General features: G+C 44.0%; 1 protein-coding gene across 10 annotated transcripts in view; it reads left to right on the top strand.

Moving 5' to 3' along the window:
* Nucleotides 1–22,231, top strand: part of EBF1 (EBF transcription factor 1) — a 385,879-nt gene that overhangs the window by 349,614 nt on the left and 14,034 nt on the right. For all 10 annotated transcript variants that reach the window (XR_008556430.1, XR_008556431.1, XM_008147667.3 and 7 more), the window contains exons 11-14: nt 1,351–1,439; nt 20,100–20,165; nt 21,075–21,252; nt 21,804–21,983. Coding sequence is in view for 8 of the 10 variants with exons in the window: in XM_008147667.3 (XP_008145889.1) it covers nt 1,351–1,439; nt 20,100–20,165; nt 21,075–21,252; nt 21,804–21,983 (513 nt within the window). In the remaining 2 variants the exon portion in view is untranslated. The remainder of the gene's footprint in view (nt 1–1,350; nt 1,440–20,099; nt 20,166–21,074; nt 21,253–21,803; nt 21,984–22,231) is intronic.

Here is a 22,231-nt window from a genome sequence, read left to right as displayed (position 1 = left end):
TTTTTTTACATAAAAAGTAAGCACTGTCAATCAAGGAATTTTAAGGTTTATTTCCTCTTTAGAAATGATTGATAGCCTTTTAGATTTACCAGTTGACAAGTTAAAGGGTTCTATTGGTATAATTATGTACTAAATTCACAGTCTTTCAATTTAAATGTCCTTTTAAAACCACAAGATTATCATACCTGTATTTTGAAAAGTGGGCCAGTCAGTTTTGGTTGGTATACAAATTGCTTCCATTAGCCTTGGGACCTATTTGAATTTAATACAGTTTTTTAAAGTTAGTAGTAGTATGAATCTTACTTTTAAAATTTAGGTTTAATGGAAATTCATTTTAAGTAAAGCATGTGGCAACTTGTTTTTTAACGTATAGCTAAACCTCAGAAGTGCAAAGACTGTCTTTTTATTCAGTATGGGAGGAAATATGTGGTGGGACACTTGGGTTACACGAAAAAAGAGAAGAAAAGAACCTCCCACCCGCCCCTTATTTAGGAGATCTGAGGGCTACGGGTAGAGGATGGAGCTGCCACCTCTCCCTTGTCCCCAGAAGAAGGCTGAAGATATTTCACATCCTGGGGAGGAAATCTCAGAGTTCACTTTGTATTGTGTTTAATTTAAGGGTGCTTTGAAGAGAGTGTAGTCAATATGAGCACAGCGAGGCCCATTGTCTCCAAATATTGTTACCGTTTTGCTCTTCAGTCTATTAAACAATCATGGAGACCTGGCTGCTCTAAGCCAGTGCTCGCAGAGGCTGGTTTTTTCCTGAGATAATATTGATGTTGGTGAATAGTCTGTCATTGTAGATGGGAGGGTGTTGAATCAAGGTCATTGCAATGCCTCGATCTTTGCCCCTCCCCACACTCTTGCAGGCTTCATTGCCACAGAAGGCACTGAGACGCTGTGTCAGCTGAGGTCCACTAGAGATTTTGCAACGAAGCAAGTGCTTTGAACTCTCCTGCTTTTTAGAATCTGTAGACATCCTTGGACAGGCCCTTGAGCATTTTGACCTCAGCTTCTGACTAAAGTAAACCCTAAAACTTCACATTCAATACCATTTGACTTTCAATAACGTAAGGAATATAAAATTTGGCCGGAAGAACAGAGTTCTTCCCTGTCCTATGAAGGGGTCTTTTGAGGGAGTCCCTCCCTGCCATGGTCAATAGCAGAAGTAGATGGTGGTAATGTTCAGCAGAGGAAACATTTGTCTTGTCGTTTCACAATCTAATTCAAAGGTTATCAATGAAGGTTTGGACTTCCTGGTTATTTCTGGTTACGTCCACATCATCAGTGTTGCAAAAATCATGTTCTTGTTCCTGAAATGGTTCTAATTGTGTGACTTCTTCATTGTAGCGCTCAACGAACCCACCATCGATTATGGTTTCCAGAGGTTACAGAAGGTCATTCCCCGGCACCCTGGAGATCCTGAGCGTTTGCCAAAGGTCAGTACACCTCTTCTTTGGGTTACGGTCTCTGGAACCTTGGACTTGGGTGATTGGCAGGAAACTTTGCCATTGATAAAAATCAGTTCGTAGATAAGCAACTCAGTAATCTTTTGGCTTTGTGTGTTTGGTGCTATAGGTAAACAAGCACTTATGTGCCAGGTAATATAATACTTCTTTTTACATATGCTATGTCATTCCTTCCTCTCAAAACCCTCTGAGATTAGTCCTGCTACCACCTCCATTTTGGGGAAGAAAATGATCAAGCAAAGAGAGGTTAAATCATTTGCCCAAGGTCACAAAGTATGTAAATTGCTAAACTGAGATTCAAATCAATACAGCCTGGGTCCAAAGTTCAAGTTGTTGTTAATCACTTCATCACTCTCGCTCTCAAGAGGAAAAAGAACATTGCTTTTCTACCTGCGTGGAAATTCATTCTCATCCCCGTCGAGGGGAGAGCAAAAGAAAACGTATTGGTAGATCTTGCAACTGGACAAATAAGACAGGACCTCTTTCCTCTGGAAGCATTCCACCTAACTGGGAGCTAAGGTGAGAAATTAAACAAGAATTCAAGGCAGAGTAGCACATGGCATACAGCAATACGTCATTAATCCCCAATGAGGAAAAAAGAAAGTTCACGTTTACTGACTCCTGTTCTGAACCTGTTGTCTGTGATGAATATCCCCATCTCTGTACCCAAGGAACTCGGAACCTGTGTGGGAGAGATCACTCTACCCAACACCATACATGACAGGAAGAACAGGTATGTTTAACAAAAGTGCAGCCTGAGTTCTCTGAGGACTCAGAGGAGAGAACAGTTAAAGGCTAAGGAAGTTCGAAGGACAGAATGAATTGAGCTACCATTCACTGTTTACTGACAGCAAAATGAAATTTCATTCACGACACCAGTGAAAACTATTATAAATTAAATGAGTAGGTGAGAGGTCTTCTCTTTGCTACAGTACGTCTACAGATAGGTCTGTTTCTCCTCATAAAGCACTTAGAAAAATGAAGTTGGCATCCTTCCTAGCTCAGTTAACCTCTTTGGGAGAGCCATTCATCATCAAATTCTACCTGTGCACCTGCTGCCTGGGGAGGCAGAGCCACCTGTCTGAACAGGCCTGGCCCAGGAGAACGCGGCCCAGGAACTGATGTGCAACGCGAGGGGCCAGGAGGGTGGAGAAGGGGGCGCTGCTTCCCTGAGAGAAGAAGAACTGGGACAGGCAAATGCGTCTGTCCTCCACCTAGACCGCAGAGAAAGAACCACACAGCCTCAGCCTCAACCCTCGGCTTCCCAGAGAAGCTTTGCTTCCACAGAGTGCTGTTGGGAAAAGCTTCTTGAAAGCATTTCACCCGAGGAAGAAGTCATAGGATGTGTCAGTCTGTCCATATCCTTGTCTTTGAAAGGGACCTCCCTCTTACACATCATTCCCTTTCACCTTGACTCATTCGTGGTGAGCAATTAAATAATCTAATGGTAACAGTGGATGACAGTCTACCGTCATAGCATAGATGTGCAGTGGAAAGATTTACCTTCAGGTTCCTCTCTCTAGCAAGAACCTAACTCCCGTGCATTTCCTGAGGGGCAATAATTGGAAATTTCATTGGTAATTTTATAGCACGATGATATAAATAATGTTTATCTACCCGAAGGTCAATGCTTTAGGTTTCTCTACAGTAGAAAGAAGGCATGGGTTCAATACCAGATTCTTCCCATTTGGGGATCGTCTTCACTTTACTTTTGACATTGGATGGCTCTAGAGTCTGCGGAAGGGACTGGAAGGGCAGATCGGGGTGGGAGGTGGGGTGGAACTTTAAGTGAGGGCGATGACTATGCAATCTGGGTCAAAATTATTTTTTTTTAATTTAAAAGCAAAATTCTTTAACTCTATGGGCCTCAATTCACTTCTCGGTCAAATAAAGATGATAATATTTCCTACTTTTGGGGGTTTCCACTTTAATCACTTGCTTTGCACTTGACGCAAGGTAGCTATGCTTATTTGCCAGTGAGTTAGAGAGGGACCCTTGCTTCTCAGAGCTCTTCCCTCCGATCTCGGCAGAGAAGGAAACCCCAGTGCTGGTGAGCAGCTGGTCTATGATTTATCTTCTGTGCCTCAGTTTCTTCGTCTATAAAAATGGGGATATAATGGTGCCGACTTCATGGGGCTCAATGAGGATTAAAAGAGGTAATTCTGTGGGTGCCCTTGGCACCATATCTGGCTCACAATTGCCACTCTCTAAGAATTTATTGAAAAATATAGAAAACGAATTTGGTTTCATCTGGATGAGGTCTAGAGAAGCCAGGCAGTCCTTTTCTTATCTAGAAAGAAAGAAGACAAGTAGGAATTCAGGATTGAGTTTTGTGTGCTTACTTTTAAAAACTTTTTTTTTTCTGGCTGAATATCATGTTCAGAAATGTTGAACAAATAGCCCAGGCACGTGTCCCTTCATCCCCGTGGCCTGATGGTGAAACTCCCAGCCCCTTTTCCTGGGATTGGGACGAGTAATCAAGGACACAATGGGCTTGTGTGTTAAGGAAACACTCTGCAGCTTGCATCTACCACTTGCCCGTGCAAGGACTCTGGCAGGAGCCCACCCCAGGAAGCTCTGTGTGTGACTCAGAGCGGAGGAGTGGCTGTCCTCTTGGCTCTGAGCCTTAAGGTGGAGTGAGAGTTCAAGAGCAGGGTCAGGAAGTGGCGGATGGAGCCAGCACGAGGTATTCCTGTGCGCTTGGGAGGCTTATCCTCTCGCTGTCCATTGTTCGGGGGATCAAAACGGGCTCCGCCTTTCTTAGAGTCATGGTCAGTGTTTGTCAAACAGGAGTGTTTCAGTGAGCCGCGGACCACACACCTCACAAAACAAACGGCACTTTATTAAACCCATGTGTTTGTGAATAGACAAAGCTAGATTCATACCACCACCCACATATTCTGTCAAATGAAACTGCTCCCAAGACCAAGCAGACAGCGTTCCATAATAATATGCCTTTGTATGGTGGCGTGGGCTTTTTCAAAGAACTTATACATGCTTTGTTTTATGGGAGCCCCTCTCGTGAGAGAAGTCAGGGACGCAGACATCCCTCCCATTTCCCAAACGAGAGCGCGGGGGCAAGCCGATCCTTCTCTGTAGATTATTTCGTCTCTGAAAGTCTCCGTTGGTGATAGTTGCTGGACACACATTTTTAAAATACTACGATTATGCTAACCCCAGATGTTTTCTGGTTTCCTTTTCCATGTGCACGTGGGGAAGGGCGGGCGAAGGTTTTTAAATCACAGCGTTCTGTTCTGTTTCACACAGACTCGCCTTCCTCCCAGATCCTGGCAGGAGGGAGAGAGCACGTGACCAAGTTTGGGGTGAAGGTTGACTTTTCTTACAAGGTCGAGGTGAGGGGGAAGGGGACTGTGGTCAGTCAGAAGCTCTGAGGTGCCGAAAGGCATGATGCAACCCAGAAACATTGAGCAAGGAGCTCTCTCTGTTCTGAAGGCCAGAGGTGTCTCTGTCCCCTTTCAAATTGCTGGTTGTCTTCTGAGTGGTCCTCGAGCATTAGTGCAAAGGCAGTGAGTGACAGTAGACTTGAGTTAGCAGGGGATCCCAGAGAGTAGGTACCATTTAATTGATGCCTACTGTGTGCAAAGCATGGCTTTGTCAAGGTTGTTGATGGGCAGAGAGGTCAAGCGAGATGGTTGTCAGGCCAGACAGACGTGGGTTTTGAAAACCAGATCCACTTGACTCAACCTTCCCAGGCTTGGGTCTCTCTTTCCCTAAATCAGCTGCCCGCAGCGTTGCTGTCAGGCGTTAATGAGATAATCCATGCAGAGAGATCTCTCTGGCATTTAACAAGACTTCAGAAAATGGAGGCTACAAATGTCTGCGAGGTGGGTGCTCCCCATTTCATAGGAACCAGAGCCCCCAGGGGGCCACTGACTCCCACAAGGTCTCAGTCAGCAGCTAGAGAACAGGCTTGAGCCCAGGTCTTCAGGCTCATTGTTGCCACTGCATAGAGTTCCTGCTTCCCCCTCAGATCTGGAAACTGAGGTAATTCGGCCTTGATGCGATTAGCTTCCCTCTCCTGTCCCTCACCGACACCTCACCCCCATCCTACTCCAGCTCTCACCAGCTTTCTCCCACTTCCCCACCCAGAGGGGTTGGCCTGGGGACCTCCAGGGGGCCAACATGTTTTTTTTCTCCAAGAGCCAGTCCCTCTTTTGGAGAAAATGAAGCAGTTTGAGAAAAGTAACAAAGGCGGCATTTGTGTATTTTGCTTTATGGAGCTGAAAATATCTGGTAAATTGATCCAGTGGGAGTAATAAATACACATTACTTTATCTTGTTCTTCATGTGCTATACCCCTGAGCCCTGATAGAACAACACCACTTAATAGACTTAAAAAAGAGTAATTACACTCACTGGTTGTGTGATTTTTCAGCCCTCCCAGCCCTGCCTGACCTTCTAATTTAGCTCACCGTGTCTAACTAACGCATTTATATTCATCTTTTATGAAGCATGTATGTTCAGGATTGACTTCGGAGCCTTTTTCAAGCTGTCCGCCCAGGTCTCCAATCTGGTTAGCAGTGAGGAGGAGGAGCTATCTGTCTCTATACATGCGCTTGTATAGGTAACGTGTGTACCCGGCTACTCACAGCATTTTTTTTTATCCTTTATGAAACATAATAAAAAGTATTTATTACATTTTTACTTTAAAGCTTTTATACATTCTAGCATTATTTACAGCTAAACATGCAGGCAAAAGATGTGAGTGTTTTAAAAATGATTACTGTTAATGTTTCCGCTTGTCAGAAGTGCTTAAATTCTCTTGCACTTTGTCTCAAAACTTAGTTCTGTTGCCTTTTAAGAACAACACGTTTAAAAGATCTTGCAAGTCAGATTTGCAAACACTGCTGACAGTTCGTGATGAATGATATTGCAAAATCTGCAAGATGTTTGTCATTTCGCACAGCCGAAATATTAAGGAACAGATTAAGAAATGCGAAACACCCCATGGAAAACAACCATCCCAAACAAAACCCCAAACAAACCCCAGCCAAACCTTGAGCCCAGAGAGCGCACACACCAGAGTGGGTCCCTCCGCCGGGCTCTCTCTCCCAACTTCCCACTCAGCCGGGGGAGCCCGATTGTTCTCAGTGCAGTTTCTCTCACCATATGGTCTCCTCATTACCATACACTAAGGGTCCATATGGGAAACTTGTGAAATGAACTGTATTCATTTTAACTGCCAGATGAGCAGCCTTTTGCTTTGCAAGCTTAGCTTAAGTCATCTGCTGTCTTCGTGTTGTTATGGCAACACGGCACCAATAAAAAATTCTAATCTACTGTAAGTGATCACAGTATTTTAAGTGCTTGCCTATAACTGCCCTCAAAGGGGAGGACGGAGGAGGAGTCATCTTTGTCCAAGGAGCAAAGGGCTGTTCTTCATTCCAGCAGGTGTCAGTAAGGAAGCAGGTGAGGTGCAGGGGGTGGTGCCAGCAGAGACCTGCAGTAGGTGGGGATTGTCAGGAAGCTGGGTGGCAGAGGGATGGCCGGTAGTGAGGAGGGACTGTAGACCCGTTGCGTGGGTCTAGAAAAGGACTGATTGTCAGAACCCTAGTTCTTCTGGCGGACACGATGCCCGGCTGGTGTGGTGCAGCCTGTACAGAACCCAAGGCCTGAACAGCATGGGCCACAAATCCTCATGGAAGCTTCTTTCATTGGCCCGGGACAAAAATCTCAGCCCCCGAGACCCTGCTCTTCCTGTACGTGGGAATCAGTCATTTCCAACACCGTGCTAATTAAGAGTACCCTAAAGTAATGGAGGCAGGCAGCAGCATCCTTCAATATAAATCATTCTCGCCTCCGCAGGCCCACGATAGGTTGCATCCTTGTCGCTCTGTCTGTATTGAAAGTGAATGTTTATAGTCTCAGTTCATCGGTTCACATTAGCCTCATGCTGAATATTTAAACACAGAACAATTTGAACACACCATGAAGGAAGACAGTGACTGCACTTTCATTTGGAACAGCAAGGGCTCATCTAATAATAATTTAGTAAATCAGCCATTTAGTGGCTCGGTTGTGCACCGTGTCGTGCCAAATATTATTCAGTTCGACTGTACACTTGCAGAATTGAAATTTAGACTCTAGTCGCAGGCACTGTTTTTGCTCAATGGAGAGATGAGACCCAAAACCGCCCTCCCTAAAGAGCGTTTGTGTTTGGTGATTTATCATAAATACAGAGCTGGGGCAAAAGGAACCGGGAGCCCGCTGTATACATTGTATTCTAATTACGCCGTTATTGTTCTAGTCTTTATGCAAAGACTATCAGTGATTCAAAAGCCACAGTTGCATCAGTGAAAATACAAATACGAACTCTTTGCATAACCACATTGCCTGTTAGCAGAAAAGGGGGTGACTAAGGGTTTCAGAAAAGGATAAAGAAAATCCCTACATCTTTATCTTCCACACCATGACACTGGCCACTCTCTCATCTTATTAACTCAGTTATTTTTTAATTTGAAGAAACTCTATTAACATTATATCCAGGAACCAAAGTGACCCAAATAAAAAATACAGACACAAAAGCAAATCATAGGTTATAATAATTCGTAGACAAAACACTTTTAAAATTTATTTCTTTATTTTTCTATTACAGTTGGTATTCAATATTATTTTATATTAGTTTCAGTATAGTGGTTAGACAGTCATATACTTTACAAAATGATCCCCACCCTTTATAATTCAAGCACCTACCTGGCCCCATTCATAGTTATTTCAATATTATTGACTATATTCCCTATGCTGTACATTATTACATCCCCCTCATGACAATTTTGTAACTACTAATCTGTACTTTTCCGAAGCCCCTCCCCTCTGGCAACCCCATCAGTTTGTTCTCTGCATCTATGAGTCTGTTTCTGTTTTGTTTAATTTGTTGTTTAGATTCCACATAGAAATGAAGTCATATGGTATTTGTCTTTCTCGGTCTGACTTATTTCACTTAGCACATAATACTCTCTAAGTCCGTCCGTGTTGTTGGAAATGGTAAGGTTTCATTCTTTTTTATGGTCGAGTAGTATTCCATTGTGTGTGTGTGTGTGTGTGTGTGTGTGTGTGTGTGTGTGTACACACACAACCTTTTTTTAAAATCTACATACTAGAGGTCCCTTGGCCTGGCCTGTGCCCTCTCGCAATCTGGGACCCCTCAGGGGATGTCAGAGAGCCGGTTTTAGCCTGATCCCCGCAGGCCAGGCGGAGGGACCCCACCAGTGCATGAATCCATGCACTGGGCCTCTAGTATGCATATAAGATCTTTGGTTAATCTCTTTACACCCTCTTCCCTCCCCCCTTCCCTCTGAGATTCATCAGTATGTTCCATGTTTCCATGCCTGTGGTTTCCGCTCCTGCATTGAGCGTCTGCCCCCTGGTGGTCAGTGCGCATCATAGCTACCAGCTGGGTGGCCAGTCGCTTAGGCTTTTATATATATAGATCTATAGGTGGGGACTTGCATTGCTTCCATATGTTGGGTATCCTATATAATAAAACCCTAATATGCAAGTGGACCAACTGGTGAAACTGGCCGCTATGACGAGCACTGACCACCAGGGGAAGACACTCAATGCAGGAGCTGCCCCCAATTGAGGCTGGTGAGCAGGTGGCGCCAGGCCACCAGCCAAGGTGGGTGCCAGCACTCCTCCCCCCCCCGCCCCCCGATCGTCCTGCCTGCGGTTGCCCCACAGATAGGCACTGATCACCGGCCAGGCCTAGGGACCCTACCCCTACACGAATTTCATGCACCGGGCCTCTAGTAGTACATAATGCTATGATGAACGTAGGGATGCTCTTTGGGCATATACCCAGAAGTGGAATTGCTGGGTGATAAGGCAGTTCCATTTTTAATTTTTTGAGGTAACTCCATACTGCTTTTCACAGTGGCTGCACCAGTCTGCATTCCCACTAACAGTGCACATCCTCGCCAGTACTTGTTTGTCGATTTATTGATGATAGCCATTCTGATAGATGTGAAGTGATACCTCATTATAGTTTTAATTTGCATTTCTCTGATGATTAGAAACACTCAGCATCTTTTCATATGTCTGTTGGCCATCGGTATGTCTTCTTTGGAGGAGTGTCTATTGAGGTCTTCTGCCCATTTTTAATTGGATTGTTTGTTTTTTGGTGTTGAGTTGTATGAGTTCCTTATAGATTTTGGATATTAACCCCTTATAGGATGTATCATTGGTGAATATGTTCTTGCATTCAGTGGTTGTCTTTTCATTTTGTTGATGGTTTCCTTTGCTGGGCAAAACCGTTTTAGTTTGATATAGTTTCATTTGTTCATTTTTTTCTTTTGTTTGCCTTCCCTGAGGAGATATATCAGAAAAGAATATTGCTAAGGGAAATGTCCGAGATTTTACTACCTATGTTTTTTTCTAGGGTTTTTATGGTTTTGAGTCTTACATTTAACTCTTTAATCTATTTTGAGTTTATTCTTGTACATGGCATATGAAGGTGGTCTAGTTTCATTTTTTTTGCATGTATCGGTCCAATTTTCCCAACACCTTTTATTGAATAGACTGTCAGACAAAGCACGCTTGAGTATGATTTCAAAAAAAATGTAGTCTCTGCATTCTCTTGTCAAAAACACAAACTATGGAACACAGTACATTTTCTGCATCTCTCCTCTCTATCTGCCAGAAAACTTATGGGCAGGTTCCATTTACCCATTGTGATAATATACATAGTTTAGGGACTAAGTGCCCCCAACTGATTCTTTCATCAGCTGAGTATAGCCTGGATCTCTGTACCCCTGAAATTATACAGGGTGTCCCCAAAATGTATATACATTTTAACAGCTGATAGCTCAAGTTTGAAAATGAAATGTATTTTAATAAACACTGTATTTATAATTATTCAAATTTTGGGGGACACCCTATATAGAGACTTGTGTGTGTGTGTGTATGTGTGTGTGTGATGAATATGCACACACACATACATGCATATATCATTTTTCTGAAGAGGGAGATATAGTTTCAGTTAAAAAGCACAGTACTCCTAGAGGTTACAAGTCTCACTTTTTATTTTATTTTATTTATTTTAACTGACTTGGCAGCGAGTTACTCTGTCACTATGGTATCACGCCCATTTTAGAGATGAGGACACTGGGACACAGAAAGGACAAGTAACCTGCTCAAGCTTCTGCAGCTGGTAAATGGAGGTTTTCCATCTCACCAGCCTTCTCCACCGTTAATCCATTCAGAATCTTTCACAGTATTTTGCAAAGGAGGTTTCAAATAGCACTCAGAGTGGATAATGCACGTTGACTCTAAAAAATGCATGAAATTTGTCCACGTCCTCTGGAAACTAAGCAGGGGTTATCGGTATTATTCTCAATGCGTGTGCTGAGCCAGGTGCAGGTATTAACCCTGCTCTGCAGACCAGAAAGCGATTACAGGGCAGGGCGTGGGTTTGAGTCAACTCTGTTGGACTCCAGAGCCAGCATCCTAAGGCCTGCCCCTTAGAATTAAGAAAAGGGAATTTTAAGGAGAGAGAAAAAAAGCAATTTTGCAAACCAGTCTTTTAAAAAGTATCACTCCTCTTGGCCAGGGGGAAACAGGGAAGTGGCAGCATAGACTAAGGTTGCCTGAGCCAGGTGAAAGTGGAAGCAGGGGTGTAAAATGCACACCTGTGCATCTTGGGGATCATTCTCTCGCTCTTTAGCTACAGAGTGATGGTGGTAGGGACCTGTAACAACAGATTACTCCAATAGCTTACTTCTGGAACCTCTTTTTAAAAAATATATTTTATTTATTTTTTTACAGAGAGGAGGGGAGAGGGATAGAGAGTTAGAAACATCGATGAGAGAGAAACAGCAATCAGCTGCCTCCTGCACACTCCCTACTGGGGATGTGCCCGCAACCAAGGTACATGCCCTTGACTGGAATTGAACCTGGGACCCTTCAGTCTGCAGGCCAACTCTCTGTCCACTGAGCCAAACCGGTTAGGGCTGGAACCTCTTTCAAGGTCTTTGTTAGCACTGTGATCTCGATGAGGGGGACTAAGTTTAACCTAGTTCATATCATACCCCATGTAAAAGAACATTGAAGATGATTGCTCATTAATTCAAGAAGTCACAGGAGGAACAAGGGACTAACTCACGTCTACCTGCCCACCATCTAGTATCCTCCTCTTAAAGACCGAAGCCATTAGAAACAGAGATGCTAGGAGGTCTTCAGACTTGCTCATTGTTTTCAGCCTTGAGTAACACTTCATCTAAGCCCTGGGGTAACAGGGACTGAGCCCCAGTGATCTGCAGGCAGTGCACTTCCAATGCAATTACAGTTAAGACCACCTGTAAAGCCCAGGAGTCATCGTTCAGAAACATTGGTCTGGAGGTCCATATAATAACGGATGATGTTCAACAATATCAGAAGCAAAAAACAAGCAACCCAAACTATATTTATGCTTCCCTGAGTTATCTTTAAAGTACAGCATAGTTCCAGCATTCACAGATCACTTACTCAAGTTTAAATATACGTACTTAAACACATACACTTGTGTACACATGCCAAACGCACACACGGACATACACATTTGTACATGTGACAATACATCTCTTAGTTGACTCAGTGGTCCTTTTACTTTCAAACCAGATATTTCTTCTCCTCCACCCCAAGGAAAGGGAAGCCACAGGCAAAAGACAAAGAGAAACAGAAGTAGTTAATATTTGGCTTTTGTGTTTCTAAGAGCCCAGGCCTTGGCGACTTAAAAGATTTTCAAGGGTAATTTTGAGTCTAGGCAGTTTTTATTTCATGTGCTGACTTTACAACCTACCCCTGAGAAAGGCACCTCTGCCCATAGCCTTCTCTTTAAGCCGAGACTTTTATCCTGATCAGAAAGCCGATTTCCAAGGCCACTCAGCAGGACCTAACCCAGAGCGCTGGTCTGAAACCGGTACAACGGATTGGAATCAGAGGAGCCCGCCGGAGGTGGCCAAGTTCAGCTCTGTACCTCCAAGCGGGTCAGGTTCACAGGGGTGCAAACACCATTTTTCACTGTGTTTGTGGCAGGAAGCACCCCAGGCTCCCATTCACCAATTACCATGACACCATTTCGAAGAGAATGCCAGGAGACCAAAAAGACGGGGGGAAAGCCATTGTCATAACTCTTCTCAGGAACACCAGGTTTCACAATTTATCCTTAACTGCTGACACTTGAAAAGTCGCACATTTTGGTAAAATGAATCAAGCTGTAATGTTTCTTTTATGAGATCCCCTTGCAGGAAAGGGAGGTCCGGCACCTGGCGGAGGCCGCCCTCAGTTATCCATCACGGTAAAGGCAGCTGTCCTAGCCAGCTTCTCAGAGGTCACGCGATCGAACCAACAGCTCTTACAACTATATTATTGCTTACGGAACAGTAATTGAGGCACCAGATAAAAATTACCTGGTCTAATAGGCAGCGAACAATTTTCACTCAATAAAATTATAAGCCAAATCATTCATTTCATAACACTCTGGCTAATTTATTTGTTGACCTTTTAATATCCATAGCTCTTCAGTGGTATTAACTGCAACTCAGACAAAATCTCTTGTTCATTTCGCTTTCATTGATTTTTTTTTTCTTTTCCATTGAGGCAATAACAGCTGCTTTGAAAACAGGCTTTTTCTTTCCACTGTAAAAGTCAGTCATGTAAGTTAGCATGTCTTACATTGACAGAGCTGCATTAGCTTACAACCTACTTTAATTTCATGTGGTTCCGAACTCTTCAGTACCACGTCTAACAAAGGCAACGCCTCCAGCCAGATGATCCATAATAAAACGTTTAGGAGTAAGAGAGCCCTCATCTACCCCGAACATAAAATCAACTTGAAGGTGAAAGGAGGTTGAGAAGTGGCCGCTGCATTTACTTTAGACCAGACCAGCATGCTTTTGATGCCTCTTGTATCAATAGCCATAGACCCCCTTCTGAATATTTAATTCCTTTGTTCTGGAAATTTCTGCAGATTTCGATTAAGGTTTGAATTTTATTTTTCTTTATAAGACGATGGGCAATGAGTGTGTTTGGGAATATTCTGTAAGTTTCAGCTAACGCTTCTTATATAATAAAATACGCTCAAGTCTTTACAATGCAGGACAGTAAAATATAATTGTTACACATTTGGCATTTTATGCCTCTCTAGGAATAACCACTTGCTACCTACGCCTCATCTCTGCTCCTCCTTTCCATTTCAATTTACTCTAAAGTGGTCCTTAGCTGTAATGAGAATGCCCCTTCCAACAGAAACATGTTTAATTATATCCACGCTAAATGTAAGTGACTCTTCTCAGTCACAGGGCTTCTGAGCAAAGAGTTGAAAGCGTGACACTAAAGGTTTCTAATGATCTCTGCAGTAAGCTCCATTTCAAGTTCATATTACCAGAAAAATGAAAAATTTGAGGAATGTCTCAGAGGATCAGAAACTAAACTGTGCTCAAGTATTATTTTGGTTTGTTTCACTCTGTCCCTCACTGCCCTCATTATATGATTTTTAAGAATGCAACATCGACCATGGTGGAATTTTCCATTTGGCTGAATCAACACAAAGGAAGTTGGGACATAAAACCACCCTCCACAGAAATACCGCTCAGCACAACTAGTATTTGTTGCCGTGTGCATCCAGCTCTGTGGGGAATGGGCAATTCCAACTGATTTTTGGCTTTCGGGATTTCCAATCTGTAGTGCCACCCAGACTTTCAGGAGCAGGCAGGGAAGGAGCTGGAATTTAAGGGCTAGTGAGCTGAATGTACTGCTCAAAACTGGACCCTCCAGTCAACTCCTGAGTGAGGAGGCATGTGAAATAACTGCTGGTTTCACTGATAGATGTATATCGCCTTTAAGTCAGGAGTGGTTTTTGCCACTTCGCTTCATTTTATGCTGCTGGTATCTGTGCCCACCATGTCGGTGTCCGACGCCCCTGCAAAGGCAAAGCAGATTGTTGGTAAGTGGGGTCAGGAAACCGTGCCGTGACAGAGAGTATTGTGCTTTCTCTGGAATCACCCACGTCCACTTGCCTTTGATGCTTGTAGTTTAGCTTCTGTTTTCCTCTACATCCTGCAAAACATCATTTCCCACTCTAGGGGGCAGAAAGCCAAGCACAGATTGTCCTCCCGAGTTACGGAAGCATCCCTGGACCTTATTTTATGAGGGAGTTCCCAGAGTCTCCAAAATCTGATTCTGAAACTTGAAATGCATGTTGTGTTGGTAAATGGGTGTCCATCTGGCTTTGTGAGTTGGCTTCTATGTGCTGTGAATGAGGGGTCCTTTAGACCATCTCCCCTGCTTACCTGGGTTTGAATTACTCGGAACAGTGAATTGGGTCTATAAATGGGCTCACTGTTAGAGAATTAGCCAATTTTCCCTTTCTCCCTAGAAGGTTAGGTGTAGGCAGCGAATATGAGCTTATCAGCCACACGCTTGTCCATGGAGGATAAACACCATCAGAGATTTTACTCTCAAGAAACAAAAGGAAAGATGAGTTGACCATGTCTGCATATCAGACATGCTACGCCTGCTTCCCAAAAGAGTGCAAATTCCCTACGTATTTCTAAGGGCCTAAGAGGACAGTTAATAAAAGGCTAATGTTCATCAAGACCAAACTCCTGTTGCTAGGAGCCTATACCTTGAGATAATGTCTGTACCCAACGTGATTCATTACATTAATCACAAAATTAAAATGTAAGCGCAAGCCAGCAGGAGACAACGAGTAAATCCAAACAAAGAAGGGACATAAAAAAATCCCCGCAGTGATCAAGACTTAACTTTTGGGAATTTATATATTGGATTGAAAAGTCTGGAGCCCAATGGAGCACCAAATTTAAGTCTCCTGCTTTTATAAACCATGCCAAATATGCGACGTTGCCATTTAGCCATGTAAATTAAGCATGCACTTCTAAAAAATCAGTAACTACCTTAGAATAAACTCTTCAACAAGAATTTCTCAGGGCCCTTGATTTGGTAAACGTTGTGCTAGAGGCTGAGAGGAGACTGAGACACATCGCTGGCCTTAAAGAACCTACAGCCTAGTGTGGAGAGCAGACACTCACACACTTAAGAGCAGAGCAGAATGACCCTTGTAGCAGAATGATGCTTGTACTGCTGTGCTGGGTGGTACAGTCAGCACTATTTTTTCAGAAGAATGAGAGAGATTAGGAGCTGGGGTACCAGTGAAGGCGGGATTCATTCCAAGAGAATCACGTAATTCTCAAAAGCTCAGGCTCGGATGTCTAACAGGCATGGGGTTGAATCCCTGCTCAGCCATTTATCAGTTGTGTAAACTCAGGGAAAGCTAGCTGACCTCTCTGAGCCTCAGTTTCCTCACCTGTGAAATGGTGATATGGACAGTACCTGAATGAGTCAATATTCCACTTTCAATAAACCATAGTTAACTTTGTCATTGTTATACCACCACCACCACCACCACCACCATTACTAAGCTTTAGAGGGTGGGAACGAGTTTTCGCAGCTTGAAGCCAGCATTTGAAATACAGGAGAGACAGAAGGAGTGAAGGTGTGGAGAGGAAGGAGCCCCACATTTTACTCCCAGGCGAGGAAGACTAGCTAGACCAGAGTAGTGAGCAGTTCTTTATATGTGCAGGGTGAGAAGACTGGATAAAGAGGGTAGGAGCAGACTGTTGTGGGGAATCTTTTGTAATTACAGTAGAACCCTGTAACTTGATTCTGGGAAGACAGTGTTCTCTGAAAGGTTCTGGAGAGCAAGTAATCATCAGTGTGTGACCATGGGGGCCACAGGAAGCTCAAAGAATATTTGCTGATTGATTGAGTTGCAATGCAGGGACCACAGCAGAATCTTCCCTCTGTACCCCACTCCTCATTATTATGGTAAAGGCTCCAAACCCAAGTAAAACCTGGAACAATTGCACTTGGGCTATTTCTCGGGACTCCATTTGCCCTTCTGTCTTCTCAGCATGTCTGTAAACTTGAAATAGATTTACTTTTATCCATTTTCTCTCTCTTTGAACCCCCATTCATGTAATTATCAATCGACAGTCATGGCGAGACAGTTGCAACCAGGTTTTAATTGTGAGAGGAAAGTTGTTGTTTTCAAGAAGTAAACATTTTCTGTTTCTTTAATGGAGAAGAAATCCAAGGCCATGAAAAGAAAAAAAATAGTCCAACTCGGGATGAAACTGAGAACAAGCATGAGCTCTGTAAGGAGACTCCTAGGCTTTTCAATATTTAGGATCTAGTATTTGTCTTAATTCCCCTATGGGGTATTTTTAAAAAATCCAAAGATAGGATTAATTATCCTGGAAGAATCTAATCTCTACCCTCATGTTTTAAACTGCAAGCAGGGAGACGTTTTAAACATTATGAAAGAAGAGGAAATCTCTCCTGACAAATAAATGCCTTGAAAAATTAGTTATTAGTACTAGTCAAGTGCTCTTTCTTCTCAGAAATATTAAAATTGCATATTAGAGTGGAAGGATCCTTATTCCATGCTCCCTCCTAATGCCACAAAACTAAGACTTGAGGAACAATTTCAGAGACAAAGATGATATGAAACATCCAGCTCTTCCCCTTATAGGAAATCCCACCACCCTCCCCCCCACACACATCCCAGGCTCAATCATTTCCTAATGTGAAATTACAGATTTTTCCAATTACCATATAAAACTGCAAAAAAATTACACTTGTGACCACAGAAAAGATAGCATACACTATCAATTTGATTTTAAAAGGCATACATCTTTTATACTACCTGTCATTGTTATAATGCCTTTTACAAATTTAATCAATACATTTTAACATTCTATATACTTTAAGTGCAATATACAATAAATATTCAAGTTTCATCTTAAACGGGCTCTAGCCTTTAAATTGTTAAAACGGCAGTGCCCTTTCCATCTACTTACATAATGTCATAAAATATACATTTCAAGGTAAATGAAGTCAGCTACTTCAATTTAGTCCCTCAAACTGGTAGTAAATGAGAGGTTAACACTATGGTGCCAAACCCATTATTGAGTAAATTTAGCACCTTGGACAGCTCTGTAAAATCTTTATTGCTTTCCTGACCTGCTCGTCATGTTCTGTCGGTGTGTTCAGGGGCTCTCAGCCCTGATTGAAAGGCAATATATTAGATCCCAACACAAACACGCTTGGGGGCTAGTTCCCTGGGAGCGTAATGACATGGAGGTGAGAGCAATTTTCTGGTCACCGAAATCCAAGCACCTTGCAGGCCCGTGGCACTCACTCATAGAGGACCCGGACGTTTCCTTTCTCCTTCCCGTTTGTGGAAATAACTAATAGAAGCTGAGTCACATGGGCAAAGCAGGACCAAGATGTGGGCTCTCCTGTGAACCCCACAGTGGATGCCGCAGTCGGGGAGCGTTCTGAAATGGGCGAGATATCATTTAAGGGCATCGCTGAAGTGATAACCCAGGTTCACCCTCCTCGAGACGGCTGGTCTGAAGCCGTGTGGGGCCGGTGACCCACCCTTAGCAGGGAGCCAGGTTGCAAAGCATGGCCCAGCTTCACGGATCAAAGAAGGAGTCAACCTTAGGAAACAAGATTCAGGTGTTCCATGTTCAAAGGATTAATGGTGAGGAGAGCTCTGTGTATCCACATGAGGAAAAAAACCACGTGGATTAAATCATTGAAAACCTTTATCACACAATATATATGAGATTAAAACATACAGCACACATGGGTAGCTGGCCTTTTTGTGAACTTTTCAGGTTCACAAAAACTTCAAAGATCTTGGGGTTTATATTGACTGTCCCTCCTCCCTGGTTCTGTGCAATTAACTGAATAAATTAGGAAGCACCGCTTGAAATCCTCGACGACACCAGTGCTCACAAGTGTAGAAACTACCCGTCTTATGGCTCTTGACAAACAGGAGACTTGTATTGTTTTTTCTCAAAATGAAAAGAAAAAATACTTTCTCTGCCAACCCCAAAACACTGGCATAAATATGTATCTGAAGAAATAACTGAACATAGACCCAGAGAAGTAAAACCTTAGTAAGTAAACTATCTGGGTCTTGTTTTGTTTTCATCTTCCCTGTGAGCCAGAGAAAGCCGCGAGGTTCCAGAGAGAGCAGTGGAGCTGAATTTGATCTGCGGCTAGGGTTCAGCGTGCCCATCGCGCGGTGAATTATTAACTGCTGTGGTCAGACAATACTGCAAACAAAAGGCTGTAAATTAGCTGGTTGCTTGCATTAGAAACATAAAGGAATTATTTCAGATGTATTGATTCAAACCCCATTGATTCTATAATACTTTTCACTCCTGCTATGAAAAATAACTGGACTGTTCTTGTAAATGGGGTCTAGCAGCTTAAGGCAAGCATAAATGTTTATTAAGGAACTGAAAACCCCTCTCCCTCATTTTTGAATTTAGGACATATATAATAGTAGTCACTGCAGTATGACAACTATTTTATCTTGTATTATGGAGAAGTTAACATTGAGAAATGCTAATATGTATCTAAGAGCTTGTCATTTCAAGACTTGTTCTAGAATTTTTGAAGAGGCTATGGTGACGGCAAAATGAATGCAATTATGTCCCTATTTTCTGATCCGCATCTCCAGTGTATGAAAAGGGAGCTGTACTACGTCTCCATGCAGAAATTGATTGTGTAAAATAAAGTTAGACTTCTTTTTGAAACTTTTACCCACAGCAAAAAAATTGAAAACATGTCTTTTTGCAAAGTCACCTCTGATAGCCAAGCACGCCTTTAGGTTTGGTTCTCTGATAAGCCTCCATTCAACATGTATCACATTTTACAGTATAAATGAATCTGCAAAAAATTAGGGCAAAATGAAGAGGGAAAGATTGATTTTGGTTAGAACCAAAAAAAAAAAATTACAACTACACACACTTTTGTGGAGTGCCGTATATTACTGGAAACAAGCACGCAAGCTAAATGTGGAAGCCTACCTAAATGAAAAGATGGAGATACGTTTTCTTCAATGGGGTGGGAGCGAACAGCAGAGCATAGATCTCGGATGAGAATGAATGAGCAAATAGGGAAGATGCTAACAATCCTGGAATAGAGAAGAATCACTACCAAGGAGACACTGCCGGTCGTGAGAACCCGTGCAGAGGGCGCTCCTGGGGGCAGGAGACCCCTCTGGTGAGAGCCTTCGACAAGCAGTGCGTGGCCGAGGTGTGTGGGTTGACTGTGTCACCCGCTTATGTCGGGATTGTGCCACACAATGGAGATAAAGAAGTTTAATGCTACATGCTTCTAGTAGCTGAAGATTGATTGGAAATCCCTCGAAAATGACCTGTCTGATAAGGTCATGGTGCCTGGAATAAGCAATTAAGTGCAAAATAAACGCATCTTAGGGATTCATAACATGCACTGAATGACATCGATTGTAGTCATCCAGTAAATGACCTCGCAATTGTATTCGGCAATAAACACATGAGCGCTTTATCGTGCCTATGGCAGGCGCTTGAGTGATGTATTTTATCTTGCAGCACCAACGATGCTCACCTTTTGACTCGATTAAGTGTGTATGTGAACAGGGACAAATTGGTGATTTAGTGCCATTCGGGGGTTCCCGGAGCTACTGACTTCAGAGCAGTGCCTTGGCAGAGAGTGGCCAGGATAAGGACAACCTGCCTTCACTCAGAGGCCTGTGTCTGCTTCTCCCGACAGGAAGTCATACTCAAGAGGGCCGCGGACCTGGTGGAAGCGCTGTATGGGATGCCACACAACAACCAGGTGAGCGAATGGGGCCTCCAGCCTACGCGGGCTCCACATTCAGTGTAAGGTCTCAGATTCCTTGGTGTAATGGAAACGTACGGAACCTATAAAAGCCCCTTGCACGAGTTCAGTGTTTAAGCCATTCAGACACATCACGTTGCAAAGCCATTCAATTCTTCTCTCTTCTTTTGTAAAATTTGTTACTGCCTTTTCTACTGCGATCATTTTCCTTACCAGAAGAGGCATTCTGTTTAAAACGAAATCTTCCGTGGGAATGTACTTCATGATGGAGGGAGACAGTTACTGGTGCTTTATTTTATTCCTGAGGGTTTTCAAGCCAATTGAGGAGGGGGAAAGGGGTTTAATTTCTTCTCCTAAAAAGTATAACAAGATCTGAATATAACCGTCTTCCTCTATTTCATAGAGCACATTCTTGTATGAGGATGCAAGTCTGAGTCGGACAAATTATTCACTCTTTTTGTGCCACCTGAGTCAATGTGAAGGGGACACAGTCCCACTAATACTCAGGGACCCAGAGAGTTATCCATAACCTGCCCCAAACTTCAGTAGGAGAGGGGGCTGCAGTGTGTGCGCGCATGTGCGGTGTACTAGTATAGCCTCCGCGTTCCTGTGTGTTCCCAGGGAGCTGTCATAGACTGTGAGGTGGTGTGGAGGGAAGGCTTCGATAATGGGCTTCCCAAGTCAGGGCTCTACAGCCCAACTCTGTCCTTAAATAGGTGAGTCCCCCCATTTGTGATATGGGGGGTGATGACGAAGAGACTAAACCCGGGGGTTTGCAGAGATGGGTGCAGAAGTTAATGCCATTATCCATGGGAAGCCCGGAGCATGGTCCACAGTGAGCCGCTGACCGTGGCGTCACTGGGGTGTGATGGGGTAGCTAATGGGGGTGCTCCTCTTACTTTCCAGGAGATTATTCTGAAGAGAGCGGCTGACATCGCAGAGGCCCTGTACAGTGTCCCCCGCAACCACAGCCAGCTCCCAGCCCTCACTAACACTTCGGTCCATGCGGGCATGATGGGCGTGAATTCCTTCAGTGGACAACTGGCCGTCAATGTCTCCGAGGCCTCGCAGGCCACCAACCAGGGTCAGGAGCCTGCTCTTCTTCCTCCCTGTACCCCTGTCCCTTCCAGACCTGAAGCTACGAACCAAAAGGGGAGATTCCTCGTCAGTGTGCATCAGGCACCGTTGTGGCATTTTGTCGGGGAAGCTGGTAGAGGGGGCTGTTGAGATGCGTGCCTGGAGCCACCGCTGCACCAGACTTCTCACCATAAACCAAGAGTGACAGACAGCAAAGAGGGCGGGAATTAAAGTTCTGAGGGGCCAAAGCACAGCATTCGCACCCAGGGAATAGGAGCCTGTTCACTTCAGGGTACATCTTGTAAATTGGGATTTATTTCTGCTCCAAAATGATGATTTATGGGCCCTGCATTGCCACTTCTCAGGGCCCTGCTAAGTATTTATGATCTCCTAAAAATGTGCCTTTGCTGGCTTCCCATTTTAATCAGAGCCAGCACCACCAACCCCTCCCATGAATCACCAACCCTTTCCCTCCGGGGCACAATGTGGGGACAGCCATTCCCTGCCCCGTCTTCCAGGACTGCCACCCTCACCCCTGGTTTTGTCCCCACCCCTCAGGTTTCACCCGCAACTCAAGCAGCGTCTCACCACACGGGTACGTGCCGAGCACCACCCCCCAGCAGACCAACTATAACTCCGTCACCACAAGCATGAATGGATACGGCACAGCCGCCATGTCCAATTTGGGTGGCTCCCCGACCTTCCTCAATGGCTCGGCTGCCAACTCGCCCTATGCCAGTAAGTACAGATGTGTGTCCTATGTTTCTGCATGCTTTCTGCAGGGAACTCAGCCTTGTGCTGTGTGGCCCACTGTGCAGCTCTCTGGTCAGTGCCCTGCCAGCCCAATCAGACACCTCTGCCTCCCCTTTCTCCCCCCAAAACTGCCCTAATCATCAGAACTTTGCTGCAACCCAAAGCAGCAGTATGATATCATGGCAAGAACCCAAGCTTGGAATCAGATAGAGACGGGTCACTCACTGGTGGCC

Source organism: Eptesicus fuscus, chromosome 6 (assembly GCF_027574615.1).
Source record: "Eptesicus fuscus isolate TK198812 chromosome 6, DD_ASM_mEF_20220401, whole genome shotgun sequence".
Lineage (NCBI taxonomy): Eukaryota > Metazoa > Chordata > Mammalia > Chiroptera > Vespertilionidae > Eptesicus > Eptesicus fuscus.
This window is presented reverse-complemented; position numbering and strand designations above follow the sequence as displayed.